At 40.1% G+C, this 17,687-nt stretch overlaps 1 protein-coding gene across 1 annotated transcript; it reads right to left on the bottom strand.

Moving 5' to 3' along the window:
- Window positions 1-2,522: 2,522 nt before the first annotated feature.
- Window positions 2,523-10,237, bottom strand: LOC136883207 (cytochrome P450 4V2). The gene is made up of 2 exons (XM_067155404.2): window positions 9,150-10,237; window positions 2,523-4,137 (listed from the first exon to the last, which is right to left on the bottom strand). Exons 1-2 carry the CDS (start codon window positions 10,026-10,028, stop codon window positions 3,730-3,732), a joined length of 1,287 nt encoding a protein of 428 aa, XP_067011505.2. The 5' UTR covers window positions 10,029-10,237; the 3' UTR covers window positions 2,523-3,729.
- Between the last annotated feature and the right edge of the window lie 7,450 nt (window positions 10,238-17,687).

A 17,687-nucleotide genomic window follows, 5' to 3' on the forward strand; every position in this document is an offset into this window, starting at 1 on the left:
TCCTAGATATTTTGGAGATGTGCAGTCTTCTAGTGTAATTCCTTCCCAGGCAATATTAAGAGTTCTTGCTTTTAAGGTGGAAAGTGCAAGTCTGAGTTTTAAAGGATTTGGTCTCAGATGGTTCTCCCTATAATAGTCAGACAATTCTGTAAATGCCTTAGTAAGTGTCTGTTCAACATTTCAAAATAATGAGCTTGGGCAATTACAGCACAATCATCTGCATAGATGAAACTTTGCGTTCCCTCAAGTAATGGTTGATCGTTGATATAAACGTTGAACAGCGCTGGAGCACGAACGCTACCCTGGGGCAATCCGGCCCTCCAGAAGCATTTGTGAGCTCAATATATAGCTAGTTATTATTAAGTATATAAAGCAGAATGTCAGTTTGTCCGTTCGTCTGTCTGTTCCTTATACAAATCTCTACTGTTCCACCAATCTGAACCAAATTTTGTATACTTACCTTTTAGAACACTTCGGATAACCCAGTCTATATAAGAAATTTTAACAGCCCTCGCTATTCCCTAAATTTAGGCCATTTGGTACATTAAGATAAGTTCATATAGGCGGAATATCGGATTTGTCGTACAAGGACGCTAAAAAGCTCATTTTAAGCCTCATGACGTGAAAAACAAATCTCGGTAAGGATTTCTGGTGTTCTTTAAAAGTAAGTGTTTATTGTAATCTTGTTCATGTTCCTTCCCTTGTTCAATCTAGCTGATACTCCCGCCAAACCTACAACCATGGGGATAACGTAGCCCTCGTATAGGTGACACTGTATCGTGTACGTGGTAGTACGTGTCCCTAATATATTGGTAGCGGAGCGTGGTTTCGAGCCACGGACCTCTGAGTTATGGGCCCTGACGTTCCCTAAAACCATGCGTTAAGACCATAAATCCAATCGTTATGGAAATATTGTACCACATTGTACCTCCTCTAGGAATCGGATGGAGAAACGACCGGCCGTAACCATGGCAACGTCAGCTCAAGGATTCTACAGTAACGAGATTATGAATGTATGTTCCAGCATAGCTGTCAACCGTAATTGGTACACATATGACATACTATCTGGAAAGAGATTGCTATAGGGGTAAAACTCACCATACCACACCCCTTTGGGGCGGGGAGGGAGAGGGATGAAGTATAAAAATAGCAGAAAACGTCAAATATTAATCTAGAATCCATAATTTTTGGGGTCGCTGAGTTAGTGACAACTCCAGATGTCGCTAAGATAAAGTTAAGTTCCATAGGCAAGGGAGTGAGAAAAAGAAAATGTCCAAAATGACCCAGATTACGGATGAATGAGTGTATGTTCCAGCATAACGTAGCTCTCAACCAAACTTGGTACACATATGACTTACTATTGGAAATACGACTGTGGGGGCAAGACACCCGTAGGGGAGTTTTGAACTGTAAAAAAATAACTGAATACGACCGATATTAGTATCGAATCCAGTGTTCGGTGTCTCCGAGAGGACTGTTACATTGTGGATGCTGTTTAAGTCGTATTTCAGCGCCAGTCGGAATGGAAGCTGAGAATGAGCGAAAAAGAATGTCCAAAACGGCCGAGTTTATGTACAGGTCTAAATACAAATCTGTGTGTGAGTGTACGCGCTTCGTGACAACAGTTAAATAAAATTGAATGAAAATTAGCCTAGTGGCTTAGGTGGTGGCTTTCCGCCCGGACAACTGAGGTTCCAATCCGGCTCGATTTCGAGTTGGAATATTCAATTGAAAAATCAGATGGCATTAGGAAGGGCATCCGGCCATAAACCCCAGCAAAAACTATAGTTACCGAACGAGTTGGCTGTGCGGTTAGGGTCTAACGGCTGTGAGCTTGCATTGGAGGGGCCGTTGGTTCGAACCCCACTGTCGGCAGCCATGAAGATGGTTTTCCGTGGTTTCCGATTTTCACACCAGGCTATGGGCGGTTCCTTCCCACTCCTAACCTATTCCTATCCATCGTCTCCATAAAACCTACATGTGTCGGTGAGACGTAAAGCCAATAAAAAGTAACTAAAAAAAGCTTCCTTCCAAATCCTAGCACTTTATCATCCTTGCTTCTCCGGAACCGTTCGATAAACCACTAGCAAATGCGGAACCCCCGTTTTTGCTGTGCTGCAATCAAGCGGAGAAACAGTTTAACATGGTTAAGTTAGGTGTTCTCTTATTCATAATCTCTCTGACTATCCATTTTTACATTGCTGTGAAGCGGAGTTCAACCAGAGACGAGACCATTTCTAATGCTCTTTTGAGTACGGAAAAAAGCCAATTGCGTCACAGTACGAAATGAATGAATTTGCTCAACGGAAAGCAAGGAAATATACGATGATTAGCTATACAAATTTGTAAATGAAGACTGTAATGTATTTCGTTGTTATTACGTAATATATAGTACTAGTACTATGAATTTTGTAATGTGATAAAAGTAATTGTTCCTCCTTACTACACTAAGACATTCTCTGAAAAACCTGAAAGTGTAAAAACTCACCGAAAAAGTGAGTTTCTTTCACCCCAGAACCTCTTTGCAAACCACGTTTGTGGCATTGTCTTTTGGGGCTAAGATGACCAGGCTACTGGCAGAGCTATCTCTGCAACAAACATACGACATGGGACTGTACATGTGAGGAACAGTCTTCTCACAAGTTGAAAACAAAAGATTGCGCATTTCTTCATTTTTAAAGGAGATTCCAAATACCAATTTTCACGGCTTTTAACTGTTAAGTTTTTGAGATAGAAATACACACATTTAAAAAAATTCATCCCCCTTTTCACCCCCTTAGCGACCATGTATCCAAAAATCCTTCCTTAGTGAGCATCTGCACTGTAATATAAATGTCTCCCCAAAATTCATTTTCTTTATGTCCAGTAGTTTTGGCTCAGCGATGATGAGTCAGTCAGTCAGTCAGTCAGTCAGTCAGTCAGTCAGTGAGTCAGTGAGTCAGTGAGTCAGTCAGTCAGTCAGTCAGTCAGTCAGTCAGTCAGTCAGTCAGTCAGTCAGTCAGTCAGTCAGTCAGTCAGTCAGTCAGTCAGTCAGTCAGTCAGTCAGTCAAGACATGTCATGTTATTTTATTAATATAGATAATCAATTTAAACAAATGTTGTTTTTTTATTAAAAGTACCATCCCTTACATACACATTTAGTAAAATTGTGCCAAGGGTCCCTATATAATTTTAGTTCCAGGGGCCCTGTGTTTGCTAAAGCAGGCCCTGTTTAAAACATTTAAAAGTTTGTAAGCATCAACCTTTCACCTTGTCAGTGCAAGAGTACGATATTAGCAGAAATCCTGTTATTGAGAAGTAGGGGTTGGAAGTTTACTAAGGATTCTAAGCAATTCCCGTGCAAACCGGCGACAGTTGCTTATATCGTGCTCTTTCACTGAATATGTATGAATTTTCCTTCATCTTCCAGTGTAAAATCCGATGCATCTGGAGATCACGCTGTTTTGCACTGAAAATCTTAAAAAAAGAAACCACTCAAATCTAAAACCCAATTATTCCACTTCAGGACCTAATGATATAAATTTAGCAATTTTTGCACTTCCTCATTTAAGATCATATTAAATATATCAATTCGTGTAAAAAAAAAGCAAAAAATAGAAAAATTTGCACATAGCATGGTTTTGCACTAGCACGGCGCTTTCTGCAGCATCCCTTCCTCCTTCACCTCACTCCGTGTTAATAGCGGTCCCTTTCAATCATCAGTTAAAAGGCATGAACGATGACGATTCATCAACGTGGAAGCATTTTTATTTTAAATCCAGAGACTGGTCTGGCGACTATTCCTATCTCCAGCTGCAGAAGAGCCTCCTGCGTCATAGCAGGTAACACTCGGTAACTCTTCAAAACTGTGGCCAACACAACAGCCATGGCAATCTCAGCGTACTTGAAGCCAACACACATCCTTGGTCCTACTCCAAATGGAATGTAACTGTAGGGATGTCGCTCTCTACATCTCTCAGGTAAGAAGCGGTCTGGATCAAACCGCTCTGGATCTGGGAAATATTTAGGGTCTCGATGATTGAAATAACTGAATATCACTGCACTGCAACCAGCCGGAAGAGTACAGGTGTGCAGTTTCACCTCCTCGGATATTTCTCGAGTATATGCCACCACCGGTGGTACCATTCGCAGCGTCTCCTGGAAACAAAAAGTAATGTTTCATCTCTATGTTAAATTTTACTTAACAAGTGGTAACTAATAATTATAATTAATTTACACTTTTACGGATACATTTCCAACATTTTACGAAACAATTATTAAAGACAAATTAACACGATTCCGTGAGATTTCTGAACGCGTTTGGTAGGGAGTATTTTTTGTTTCTTTTACATAAGGCGCTCCTAGTGGTACGTTCGAAAAGTACTTTGTGACACATATTTGACATTATAATAGGTTATGGTTAGAAGAGGCCGCTAAGACATAAACATGTCAAGTAAGACTCAGCAATACCGTTGTTATGATGAATGTGAGACAAATGTTGTTACCGGTATAAATTTATTTTGAAAGAATGCGAGTGTGCTTGAAATGTGAAAGAAAGGACTGTTATATCACAGCATTCAATATATACTTATATGAATGCAATCTAAGGCCCGGTTTCTTCAACTCTGTGTGAAATTTTACTTATCACTTGCTAACTAACAATTGTTATTAATTTAATACTTCGGTTAAAAGAGCCCTGTTTCACTAACACATTTCCACCATTTGTTATGAAACAATTGTTAAAGACAACTAAGACATTTCCGTGAGATTTCTGAAAGCATTTGTCAGTGAGCGTCTTTTGTTTCTCCTTGTAGTGTGTTGACATAGTGTTTTATCACATATAGTTGACTTGATTATAGGTTACGGTGACCACTTGAGTGTCCCCCAAGAGGTACCTACATTAAGCTCGTTGAAATCGATTGGATGCAGTGTCTGACCTCTCCTGGTAAAAACGATAAGCAACTGCTGCACTGGATATACTGTTCACGTTTCAATCTGTTGGAAACTCTAACCTATTTTCAATTTTTTCTAGTACCGTACCTTGTTCAATATGGCTTTGGTAATTAAATATCTTTCTTCGGACAACTCTAAAAAGGCGTTCTTCTTAGTATGGGTCGTCCCTTGCATTCTTCAGTTTATAAATTTTCTTCATGCGGCAGTAAAGGTTCAAACTTACGTCTTCTACATGCCTCCATTATAAAATATTAGCAACTGTTAAGAGGTTTAACACAGGGCTGCTGCCATGTTGATTTAACACAAGTATTAACAATTTGTTAGACTTAAAAATTCTTGATGAGACGTCCATTTTGTTAAATTATGTGTTAAGTCTCCTAACAGCAATGTTAACACTTAACATTCGTTGAAGAAACCGGGCCTAAGGCCCCTACATCACCGGGAACTGTGATAATTGATATGTCTTGAAAGATTTTCGGGCGTTCTTTTATTGCGGGAAAAGTAATGTAATGCCTTGTTAATGCTGCAACGGCAGCAGGAATTCTTTGCAGAATTCTGCGCACTCTTGCCTTGTACTCCTGAACGTAAGTCGCCCACGATTACAAGGAAATATTCTAAAGCGTAATATCTAAGAAGTATAAACAATTGCTGCACTGGAGACATTGATAAGTTTCAATCTGTGGGAAACTCTAATCGATTTTCAATTTCTTCGAAGTACCTTATTCATTATAGCTTTTGTAATTAGGTTTCTTTTAGAAAACTTTCTTCTGACAACTCCAAAAAGCCTTTTTTTTGTAGTATGGGTTGTCCTTTGCCCTTTTCAGTTTAAAAATAGTCTTCAAACAGGAGTAAAGCTTCAAACTTACGTCTTAAACTTGCTACCATTCTGAAATTTTAACAGCTGCTAAGAGGTTTAACACAGGGCTGCTGCCATGTTAATTTAAGGCAAGTATTAACATTTTGTTAAATTAAGTATTAAGTCTCCTTAACAGCAGTAATAACACTTAACATTGGTTTAAGAAATTGGACCTAAGTACAGTACACTATTTTGTCACATACAAAGGCATCCATCACACTCTTGTCTGTTCTATCAGGTCACTACCGTCGAACTGGCTCACATCAGGCGACCTGGTGGATTGTCAGATCATTCTGAGTTTAATGAACCCGCTACGCAGAGTGCTGATCACTGAGGTGTTATAGTGTGTGCTGACTTTGACTAGCCTGATTGTTTTATGCTGTGGAGGAGTAAATAGAATCTCAGGGTGAAAACTGTGCCCTGTTACTCGTCTTTTTCGGAGAACGACGGATGAGTCGGAAAATTTCTATTTTACTACACTGACGAGGGAGAAAGCAATTTGATTCGAAGAAAATATGGTTCTTCAAGCAAGAGAAGAAAGCCCTTCATCGCTAGTAATTTTGAAATGTTTGAATGTTCTTTCTTTCTTTCTTTCTTTCTTTCTTTCTTTCTTTCTTTCTTTCTTAATCCGTTTACCCTCCAGGGTTGGTTCTTCTCGGACTCAGCTAGGGATCCTACCTCTACCACCCTAAGAGCAGTGTCCTGGAGCGTGAGACTCTTGGTGGTGGTGGTGGTGGGGATACAACTAGGGAGGAAGACCTGTGCCCCGCCCAGATGGCCTCGCCTGCTATGCTGAACAGGTGCCTTGTGGGGAGATGAGAAGATCGGAAGGGATAGACAGGAGAGAGGGAATGAACCGGCCGTGGCCTTAAGTTAGGTACCATCCCAGCATTTGCCTGGAGGAGAAGTAGGAAACCACGGAAAACCCCCCTGTGGGCGGGGGCTGTAGAATAACACCCACGGTTTCCCCTGCCTGTCGTAAGAGGCGACTAAAAGGGGCCTCAGGGGCTCTGAACTTTGGAGCGTGGGTTGGCAACCACGGGGCCCTTAGCAGAGTCCTGGCATTGCTTCCACTTACTTGTGCCAGGCTCCTCACTTTCATCTATCCTATCCGACCTCTCTTGGTCAACTCTTGTTCTCTTCCTTTTTCCGACACCTTCATTTTTCGTATTTTCCCTCTGATTAGTGTTATATAGAGGATGGTTGCCTAGTTGTACTTCCTCTTAAAATAATAATCACCACCAACACCACCACCACGGAAAACCACTGTGAGGATTGCTGCGATGGGAATTGAACCTAACTCTACTCAGTTGATCTCCCGAGGTTGAGTGGACCCCGTTCTAGCCCTTGTACCACATTTCTAATTTCGTGCCAGAGTCGGGAATCGAACCGGGGCATCCGTAGGTGTCAGCTAATCACGCTAACCACTACATTTCAGAGGTAGACCAACGTTTGAATTATTATTATTATTATTATTATTATTATTATTATTATTATTATTATTATTAATGTGGTAGGTCGGGAGCGTCTTGCTTCTTAAACAACTCCTCTTTACAGAGCTAATTTAAAGTTATTCAGTGTATGATGTTATTAATTTGGAAAAGCCCGAAAAAGAGAGACTTAAGCCTGGTCATAAGTGAGCCATGGGCCTCGATATTTTAAATTATGTGTTTGGTTTCTTGGGCCTTACGACCTGTTTAAGAATAGGGATGCCTGGGTCGTTAGTATGGGAATCGTCTTCTCAGTTCTGCTATGCACTGCAAGTCTTTCCACTCTGGCCGAGTGCGCGAACATTGAACTAGTGTACAATATCTCCAGTAGCGACGCTAAGAAGTACCCCCCCCCCCTCCCCTCCCACTGTAATAGTTGAAAATGGGCCTCCGTTTCCTGATAAGAAAAGTTACAAATTTATTTCGTAGCAGAAGGTTGCATATTATTACAATGGACAACAACGAAACGGCGATTTTAAGGCACCAATTCTGTTATTCGTAATTTTTAAAGCTCAGATTTTATAAGAATTCGGAAAGAAAACGTCTGCGGCTCTCGTAAGTGTATCGTTCCCGGTTCAAGTACTTGTGTGGTAATGAACATGAGAAAGGCAGACAATGTGGTATTTGAACCCGCTGTTTCCCGAGTGCATTGATAGTCCCGGTAAAATGAAGCAAAGAACGATTTGGAAAGTGTATTGCAGCCCAAGGAAAGGAAATCGAAATTCCGCGATTTGCCGATGATATTATTTTATCTGAGTGTGCGGAAGGTCCTTTAGAAATTGCTGAATGGTATGGACAGAGTCCTGGAGGAGTATAAGATGAAAATTAAAAATTCCAAAACAAAAGTAATGGAGTGCAGTCAAATGAAGTCAGGTGATGCATGAAATATTAGATTAGGAAATGAAGTTTTAAGGGAAGTAGATGAATATTGTTACTTGGGTAGAAGAATAACTAATGATGGAAAAAGTAAGGAGGACACAAGATGCAGGCCAGCTCAAGCAAGGAAGGCCTTTCTTAAGAAAAGAAATTTGCTAACTTCGAACATTAATATAAGAATTAGAAGAATATTTTGAAAATATTTGTGTGCAGTTTGGCAATGGAAGTGAATCATAGACGAAAACTAGTGCATAAAGAGAATAGAAGCTGATGAAATGTGGTGTTACAAAAGAATACTGAACATGAGTTGCATGAAGCAAAGAAGAAAATTCATCTCTGTACAGGTCATGAAGGCCCTTGGAGGGGTGGAAAATAAAAGCTTCCACTATCCGTAACCTCGGCACTTGATGGGGTAGAGTGGTTAGCTCTACTCCGGGCCATCTTTGCCCCCAGGAATTAAGCCGGTACTCATTTTTGGTGTAGGCTGATTGAACCTCAGGGTCATTTACACCTCCGGAAGTAGAAATCACGTTTCTTAAATTTTAGGATTTCCTGACGGGGATTCGACCAAACGTCCTTACCGGCTCGGTCAGGCAGCCCCTTGAATATGAGATGAATGAAGAGGCACTGAATCGAATTGGTAAGAGGAGATTGGTTTGGATAAATTTGACGAGAAGGAGAGATAGCATGATAGGACACAACTTAGGACACCCAGGACTTGTTCGGCCAGTTTTCGAGGGATGTGTAGGAGGCAAGAACAGTAGGGGAAGCCCAAAGTATGAATATGACAAGCATATTAGAGCAGACGTAGGATATAGCAGTTACGTAGAAATAAAAAGTTTAGCACAGCATGAAAACCTTGCATCAAACTAGTCTATGGACTGATGACCCAAACAACATAGTGTTAAGAGGGGATGGTTGCCTAGTTGTACTTTCTGTCAAAACAATAATCAACACCAGTCTCACTAGCATACAAGATTTATATTTGGACTTACCTTTATAACTCTATCCAAATATTCCATTCGTTTCACGTCCTCTGGTTCCACCGGCCGCTTCCAGTCGTCAGCGAACACATCCTTCAGCTCCTGGTAGACCTCTTCTTGGATCTGAGGGTGGAGGGCTAAGAACATTAAGGTGAAGCTCATGGTACTTGACGTAGTTTCTTGTCCTCCGAACATGATGTTGTTCACAGCGTCACATAACTCCTTCTCGGAAAAGGAAAATCCTTCTTCTTTTTTTGAGCTCATGTAATGCACTGGAAATGATTTCTTCTTCCCCTCTTCGGAACCAGAAGTTGACTCACTCCCAAGAAATTCCTTCATTTTATTTGATATCACCATTTGGCCAATGTTATTTAACATCTTCGTGTTCCTTTTCTCTTCCTTGCCCATTGCTGTCCAATAGTAGATACTGTCCAAAGACAGCCATGGTCTCAGACTACGTTTGGCAGTCATTCGTATCAGCTTGTTTATAGTTCTACCCAATTTTGAGCTGTCATCCTTCTGAACATCCATATTAATGCCCATGCTACTTTCACAGACCATATCGAGAGCACATAAAGACAGTAGTTCATAAACATCAAATGTTCGTCCATCAGCTAGTTGTTTCAATTTCGTGATCAAGATATTAGCTTGTTTGTTAAATACCTCAGTGTACGACTCCACAACCTTGATGTGTAATGTTGGTGCAATGATCCTGCGTTGCTTCTTCCATTCTTCTCCTCTAGACATTATTAATCCATTTCCTAAGATTGGGGCGTACACCTTCATGAGGTAATGATCACGATTAATTATTCTGTGTTTGATCATAAGGCATTCAATATCTTCAGCATTTAGAAGACCCACAAACAATAATGGACCCAACCAGGCTCTCATGGCCTGACCATGATACTTGAGTGCACTGTGACGTATTTTTGAAAAAATTATGTCTGGTTTTCCTGTGAATAGCTGTATGTTACCAAGAAGTGGTATTGTTGGTGGACCAGGTATCTCACTAGCCAGTTGTCGGAGTCGTCTTCGGGACCACCATATCTTGAAGAACACCGCGCAAGCGATCAGAAATAGTACAACACCTCCGATCTGCATGTCTACTCCCACTGGACTGAGCTTTTCGCCTGCAAGTGCATAAAATGAATGCTGATCAATCTAATCATGCTTCAACGTCCTTGACATTTATTATCTCTTGCACTGCACCGGGGTTGGAACACTTGCACGGAGTGACACTTGCACGGAGTGACATTTGCACGGAGCCTTTCACTCTACTTGATGAGTCAGAAGTAGGATGGTGACACTTGCACGGAGCTTTCACTATACCTGATGATTCAGAAGTAGAATGGTCATACTAACATAAATTTTGGATACCTAATGTAATTTGATAGGTAGGCCTACTTTGACGAAAATGCACATAAATACTGGCCTCTCCTGGAAATCCAATACCACACGCGTAAATGCTTCAACATGTAAGAAAATGACTCAAAAAGTATAAAATAGTCTTCGGCTGGCCAGGTGCAGGTCTTTTTGATTTGACCCTCGTAGGCGACCTGCGGGTCGTACACCCAGTCCCCGTGCCCATTATGGTTAAACTTCCCGACACTGCCGGGAATCGAACCCGGGACCCCTGTGACCAGATGCCAGTACGCTAACCATTTAGCCATGGAGCCGGACAATAAATTCCATAAAATGACCGCATAATGACTTACAACTTTATAAAATGACATAATACAAAATGGCACAAAATGACAAAAATGACCTAATAAATTAGCATTTTTTGCTATTTGTTTAAGGTCGCACTAAGACATCGAAGGTTTTCGGCGACGGAAGGGTGGGAGATTGGGAAGGTAGCCGCCGTAGCCTTCATTAAGGTACAGCCCCAGCATTTGCCTAGTGTGAAAATGGGAAACAACGGAAACCATCTTCAGGGCTGCCGACAGTGGGGTTCGAACCCACTATCTCGCGAATGCAAGCTCACAGCTGTGCGACTCTAACCGCACGGCCACTTTCTCGGTAATTAGTATTTCTAAAATGTGGGAACTATGATAAGGATTTCTATACAAGTTAGTAATGTCTATTTAGAACCAATTAAAAATGACATGTCACCAAAACTCCTAGCTCTGGTAATCACGGTAGTGAATTTAGATGCAATTTATAAGTAACCGTTAATTTTATAAGTGCCGGGCCCATGGTGTAGGAGTGGCGTGCCAGCCTCTTACCCGGAAGCCCCGGATTCGATTCCCGGCCAGGTCAGGGCTGGTTCGAGGTGATTAGATTAGAATTGAGGAGCTGTCGGATGGCGAGATAGTGGCGCTGGTGTAGATAGCCAAGAATGACTACCGTGAGGATTCGTCGTGCTGACCACACCTCACCTCGTAATCTGCAGGCCTTCGCGCTGAGCATCGGTCACTTGGTAGACCAAGGCCCTTCAAGGGCTGTCGCACCATGGGGTTTGTTTTTCTGGTTAATTTTATACATTCTAAGAGACATTTAGCTGACTTAACGCCGTTTCCAGGGAACATCACGGGGGGGGGGGGGGGGGTAGTCTCTTTGCGTTCCTCATACATATATTTTTTTCACTTTATGCAAGTTCGTCAAGTTTTTTATTTTTTAAGTGCTGATTCAAGATATTTGCATGGTTATGCAGTGATATTTCATTGTCACGTTTTCTTTTTATTAATTGTGATTCAGAATATTTCTATATTTACAATATTTGCATGATTTACAAATCCTGTAATATTCCAGGGTAGTTTCACTGCAGTTTCTGAGCGAAAGCAACACAAACTAGGAATGATCTTAGTTTGCCAACAACTTCAAGTCTTTTTAAGGCCTTTGAAATCCTCTCATCGACCTTCACTGCTGATTTCTTCCTTCTCTTCCCATCGATATTCAAAACTATCCTGACAAATTGGTGACCGTGGTACTCTGCGTCATCTCGAAGAGTCTTGATCAGCTAATATACATTCGGGTGCGCTCTCGAAATTAAACTGTTTATTCTTTGGTTCCAGCCTTCAGAAACGTTATTGGTCCGATGCCGCCTTCCACAACAGTTCCACATATTCCTTGGCATGTGCTCGTTATCCAGCCATTGACCAACGACATAGTCGTAAAACACCTGTAGATTCTGATTTTCAGGCGAGCTCTCCTGAATACATAGCCAACCATTATCAATCATTTCTAGGGAAATGAGCGCTAGTGCTGAACACATTCGAATATGAAGTCTAATTCCTTCATTTTCCCTGTACGCAGTAACAAGGCCACAATCTTGTACTTTCCTCCATATACATTGATTAAAATGATAGTTGCAACCAAGAATCTCAGCTTGAGGAAACAGCGTTTTAGCTGATTGGACGATGGCGATTTCGAAGTCCATAATACGTGTCACAGGGTTCCATCCTAGTACGTTGTTTTTAACAGCTTCGAAGAAACGAGCATAAGGTTTCCCGTTTCTTGTTTGGTAACAGCACGTAGACAGCTGGTATCGTGTTGGCTTCTTCCCAAGAACTTCCAAGATCGGCGTAGATGTTAAGTAACTGCCCAAACTGCTTGCTTGAACTTTTGAAGGTCCCGTCGACAAAGAAGGAAGGGCAACTTGATAAAGCAGATTTTCCTTTCGCGCTGGCAAAAACTAATATCCTGACTTTAAGCCCCCTGTTGTCGTCTTCAAGTAGGAATTTTCCACCGCCGTTCATTGCTATGTGTCTTTCCTGTATTATTACACCTCCAGAATCGATCGGGTCTTTTGTAGGTCCCATTCTTTTCCGTCGGATACGATGTAATGATTGTTTGGCACTTCTGTGTGATGGCAGCGATGTCACAAGGTCATAGCCTCTATTGAAGAGCTGGCCTATTCTCTGGTGTAAACTGTTGAAATCATACTGTCTGTTTCCCTTGCACTTTTTTTTTTTTTTTTTTTTTTTTTTTTTTTTGCATTTACTACACTTTTTTTCTCTTCATTCGCCGCGTCGTCCGGAATGCAAACATGACTTGTCTCGCCTAAAACTGTATTATCTTTCGTTGTTATTCTTCCTTTACATTTACTTTTCTTGAAATATACACACCGCCAATAAGTCATTTCATTTTTATTGGTATAGTCCACAATATACTGATGTCCGTTGTAAATCAACAAAGGCGGTCTCAGTGAACTCCATAGCTGCAGAGCAATTATCACCAGTTCAACACGGTACACTAGTTGTCACACAGGTATCAACTGTAGCAATGAATTCCACTTACCAGGTGGGCCTTCTCCTCCCCTGTTTCTGGTTTTCCAACCCTCCTTGGGCCTCCGTGCAAGTGTCACTGTTTGAAATAGCCATGATTAGTAATTTCCGGGAATTTTTGGCTTTCCGTGCAAGTGTCAACACATTCCATCTCCGTGCAAGTGTCACTCCGTGCAAGTGTCACAACTTCCACTGCACCAGACCATTTCTCTTCTTGGCAACGACTCTGTTAACAACAGAACCGGTCTTCTGTGTGTTATATAACTAGCAATGCTGGCTCATGTCTCATTCAAGTTATTAAAAAAATCGCGACGTCCGCCTTTGTGGTGTAGTGGTTAGTGTGAATATCTGTCAGCCCTGGAGGCCCGGGTTCGATTCCCGGTTCTTTTCTTCTTGCTAGTGGCTTTACGTCGCACCGACACAGATTGGTTTTATGGCGACGATTTATTTATTAGCCGAGGCACCTGAGTTATAGCTCACTGTGGTGCGGTACATTCTAATATTATCATGGCTACAGAGTATTTATAAAGTTAATTAATACACTTCGGTAATATAAGTTTGTTACATCAAATTAGTTAATAACAATTTTGGTTTAAAGATAAAATTTCATTTTTCCGTATTGAAAAGTATCACAGTTAAATTGAAATAATAAATATGGTAATTCAACCTATTCAATACAAGTAAATAAGAGATATAGAGATTACATTCTTATTTAATTAAAAGTGGAAATGGTACCGGTTTCGACCCCAGTCTGGGTCATCATCAGCCGATTATAACTCGAAAAACAATGCATAAGTAAGAAAGAAGTTAACGGTCAAGTCCACACAATATTAGTTGAAGAGGCGATATAAAGATGACGGGGGTAGGCACTGTAAAATTATGATACTATCGTAACTTATGTGTGATATGTACTACTTAGATCTATTCATGTAATCCAAATATAATTTTATAAATTTTACAGTGCCTACCCCCGTCATTTTTATATCGCCTCTTCAACTGATATTGTGTGGACTTGATCGTTAACTTCTTTCTTACTTATGTAAAGTTTTTCGAGTTATAATCGGCTGATGATGACCCAGACTGGGGTCGAAACCGGTACCATTTCCACTTTTAATTAAATAAGAATGTAATCTCTACATCTCTTATTTACTTGTATTGAATAGGTTGAACTACCATATTTATTATTTCAATTTAACTGCAACAATTTTGGTTACATGAATAGATCTAAGTAGTATATATCACACATAAGTTACGATAGTATCATAAAATATTAAAAATTTTATAGTCTAAATATAATCATATTTATATGTTTTATTTTATATAATGGAATTGTTTCATAATGATACACAGTAAGAGTAAACAAGCAGATACACAAACTACAAAATGTACAAGAAGGAAAATGTAACAGTCAGTTTGACATTTTATTAAATCTTTAATATATTTTTTGAACATTTTTATTGAAGAGGCGTTGTTTATATCTTCCGGCAGTTTATTGTAGAGACTAACAGATTAATGCCATATGAAATTACTTCCATATTTATTTGAATGGGTAACAGTGCAGTGGATATTATTAGAATTTCTTGTCGTAACTGTGAATTACTGATTTGTTTTACATGATGCATTTGAGTGTGTCAAATTACGAGTGATTTTATATATCATAACCAATGAAGGTTTCTGTCGTAGGCTATCAAGTGAGAGAACGTTACATAATCTGTACAATTGTTCAGTAGGAGTTAACAGAGGCAATTAAAAAAAGTATTTTCAATGCTCTTTTATGCAATATGACAACTCTAGTGAATAATTCTTTAGTACAACATGTCCATGTATGGATCATGTAAGTAATATGGCTCTCAGTTAACGCTTGGAAAACAATTTTCGATAAATCATGAGAAACTTTGTATTTCAGTCTATTTAGAATGCCAATAGCTGGGATCAGTTTGTCACAGATAGATTCAACATGATTCTTCCACGTTAGGGATTGGTCAATAATTAATCCAAGACATTTATCAGCCTTTTTTTTTTTTTTTTTTTTTTTTTGCTAGGGGCTTTACGTCGCACCGACACAGATAGGTCTTATGGCGACGATGGGATAGGAAAGGCCTAGGAGTTGGAAGGAAGCGGCCGTGGCCTTAATTAAGGTACAGCCCCAGCATTTGCCTGGTGTGAAAATGGGAAACCACGGGAAACCATTTTCAGGGCTGCCGATAGTGGGATTCGAACCTACTATCTCCCGGATGCAAGCTCACAGCCGCACGCCTCTACGCGCACGGCCAACTCGCCCGGTATCAGCCTTTAGTCTAGGTACTGATTGCCCAAAAACGTCAAATGTTAATCTAAAAAATAATTATTTTTAGGTTTATGAAATAAAATATAATTGGATTTTGTCAGACTGATTGTAAATCGATGTTTACAGTACCCTATTTCAATTGAATTTGCATCATGCTGTATATTTCGTTCAAGTTCTTGAATGTTATCACGGGTATAGAATATATTGGTGTCATCTGCAAAAAGTGATAATCTACCTCTGAGATGTAAGTTACCAATATCGTTAATAAAAATAAGAAAAGTGACAGTCCTAACACCGAGCCCTGTGGGACTCCGACTGAGATAGTTTGGTAATTACTGTTGGTATTCATACAATTCACAAATCGTTCCCTATCTGTAAGATAGTCTTTAAGCCAGTCTAGCGCATCGCCCCTTACGCCAGCAGCTTCCAGTTTATTGATTAAAATACACAATCAATTGTATCTAAAACTTTTTTGATATCTATAAATATGCCCGATACTAATTGATTTAAATCTAAAGCTTCTTATAATTTAATGACAATATCTTCAACAGCATTGTAAGTGCTTGAATTTTGTAAAAATCCGCATTGATATTTATAGAATAAATTATTATTATCTAGAAATTTCAATAATCTATCTTTAATTATATGTTCCAAAATTTTTAGCCGAATAGGAACGATAGAGATAGGCCTATAATTACTATATTCAGTTTTGTACCCTCCTTTACAGATAGGGATAGGAAAGGCCTAGGAGTTGGAAGGAAGTGGCCGTGGCCTTAATTGATTCCCGGTTCTACAACGAAATTTGAAAAGTGGTACGAGGGCTGGAACGTGGCGCACTCAGCCTCCGGAGGTCACGTGAGTAGAGGGGTGTCGATTCCCACCTCAGCCATCCTCGAAGTTCTTTTTTTGTGATTTCCCACTTCTCCTCCAGGTAAATGCCGGGATGGTACCTAACTTCATGCCACAGCCGGTTCCTTTCCTCTTCGTTGTCTCTCCCTTCCGATCTTCCCATCCCCCCACAAGGCCCCTGTTCAGCATAACAGGTGAGGCCGCCTGGGCGCGGCGCTTGTCTTTCACACCAGTTTCATCCCCAGACCCAAAGTCTCACGCTACGGGACACTACCCTTTAGGCAGTAGAGGTGGGATCCCTAGATGAGTCCGAGGGAGAAACCAACCCTGGAGAGTAAGCAGATTAGGAAAGAAAGAAAGAAAGAAAGAAAGAAAGAAAGAAAGAAAGAAAGAAAGAAAGAAAGAAAGAAAGGAAAACACGACATACAGTAAAACCTATCCTCAGTGGGAACCCAAGGGATCGGATTTTTTCCGCTCTATACAAGATTCCGATTCATACAGGTGGTTAAAGAAAACAATCATAAGAGTATACCTCCGTTAGATATTCAGCAGTATATGCATATCATTTTTGTGGTAGTAGACACAATAAGGACACTAATCACACACTCATATATACTAATTCATCAGCACTAATACGAATATGTTATCTCTTGTGTACCAGTATAGTCCAATCAGGCAATTCATCCATTCTTTCATCTATACAGTCATTCAGTTAATTCATATTTATCTTTATCAATTGTAAGCTATGGATAACATTTTTCAAACTATAGCTCATTCCACGTTAAGAAAACAGTATTACTCTTATGGACCTACAAGGAGAGAACACACCCCCTCTGAGACAACCATAATTCCTCATCATTAATGGATATTATACTGTACTTTGTAATGTATTATGAAAGATAGATAAAAGGGATGAGGCATTTATGCCCGTGAGTTATTAAAATAACTACATAACTGTTGTAAACAAGGTTGGGTTTACAAAAACACAACTTCTTTATTTACTTCACATGTAAAATTACAATATTTACACTAACAAAACTGAAAGTTATCTCGAAGCAAATTGAACTATGAATTTGGAGAAAGAGTCTGTCTTTGTACACTATATACACGTTGGAGTATTCACGTTCACTACTATTTCGGAAAGATAGTCCTTGTGACATGAAAAGTTCTTGATAGTCGAAAACTATC

This window comes from Anabrus simplex, chromosome 11 (assembly GCF_040414725.1).
Source record: "Anabrus simplex isolate iqAnaSimp1 chromosome 11, ASM4041472v1, whole genome shotgun sequence".
Lineage (NCBI taxonomy): Eukaryota > Metazoa > Arthropoda > Insecta > Orthoptera > Tettigoniidae > Anabrus > Anabrus simplex.

Coding starts and splice junctions, on each gene's coding strand:
- LOC136883207 (XM_067155404.2), bottom strand. CDS start 10,028: ATGAGAGCCTGGTTGGGTCCATTATTGTTTGTGGGTCTTCTAAATGCT. Junction 4,138..9,149: donor ATTTGGATAGAGTTATAAAG/GTAAGTCCAAAT, acceptor TTTTGTTTCCAG/GAGACGCTGCGAATGGTACC.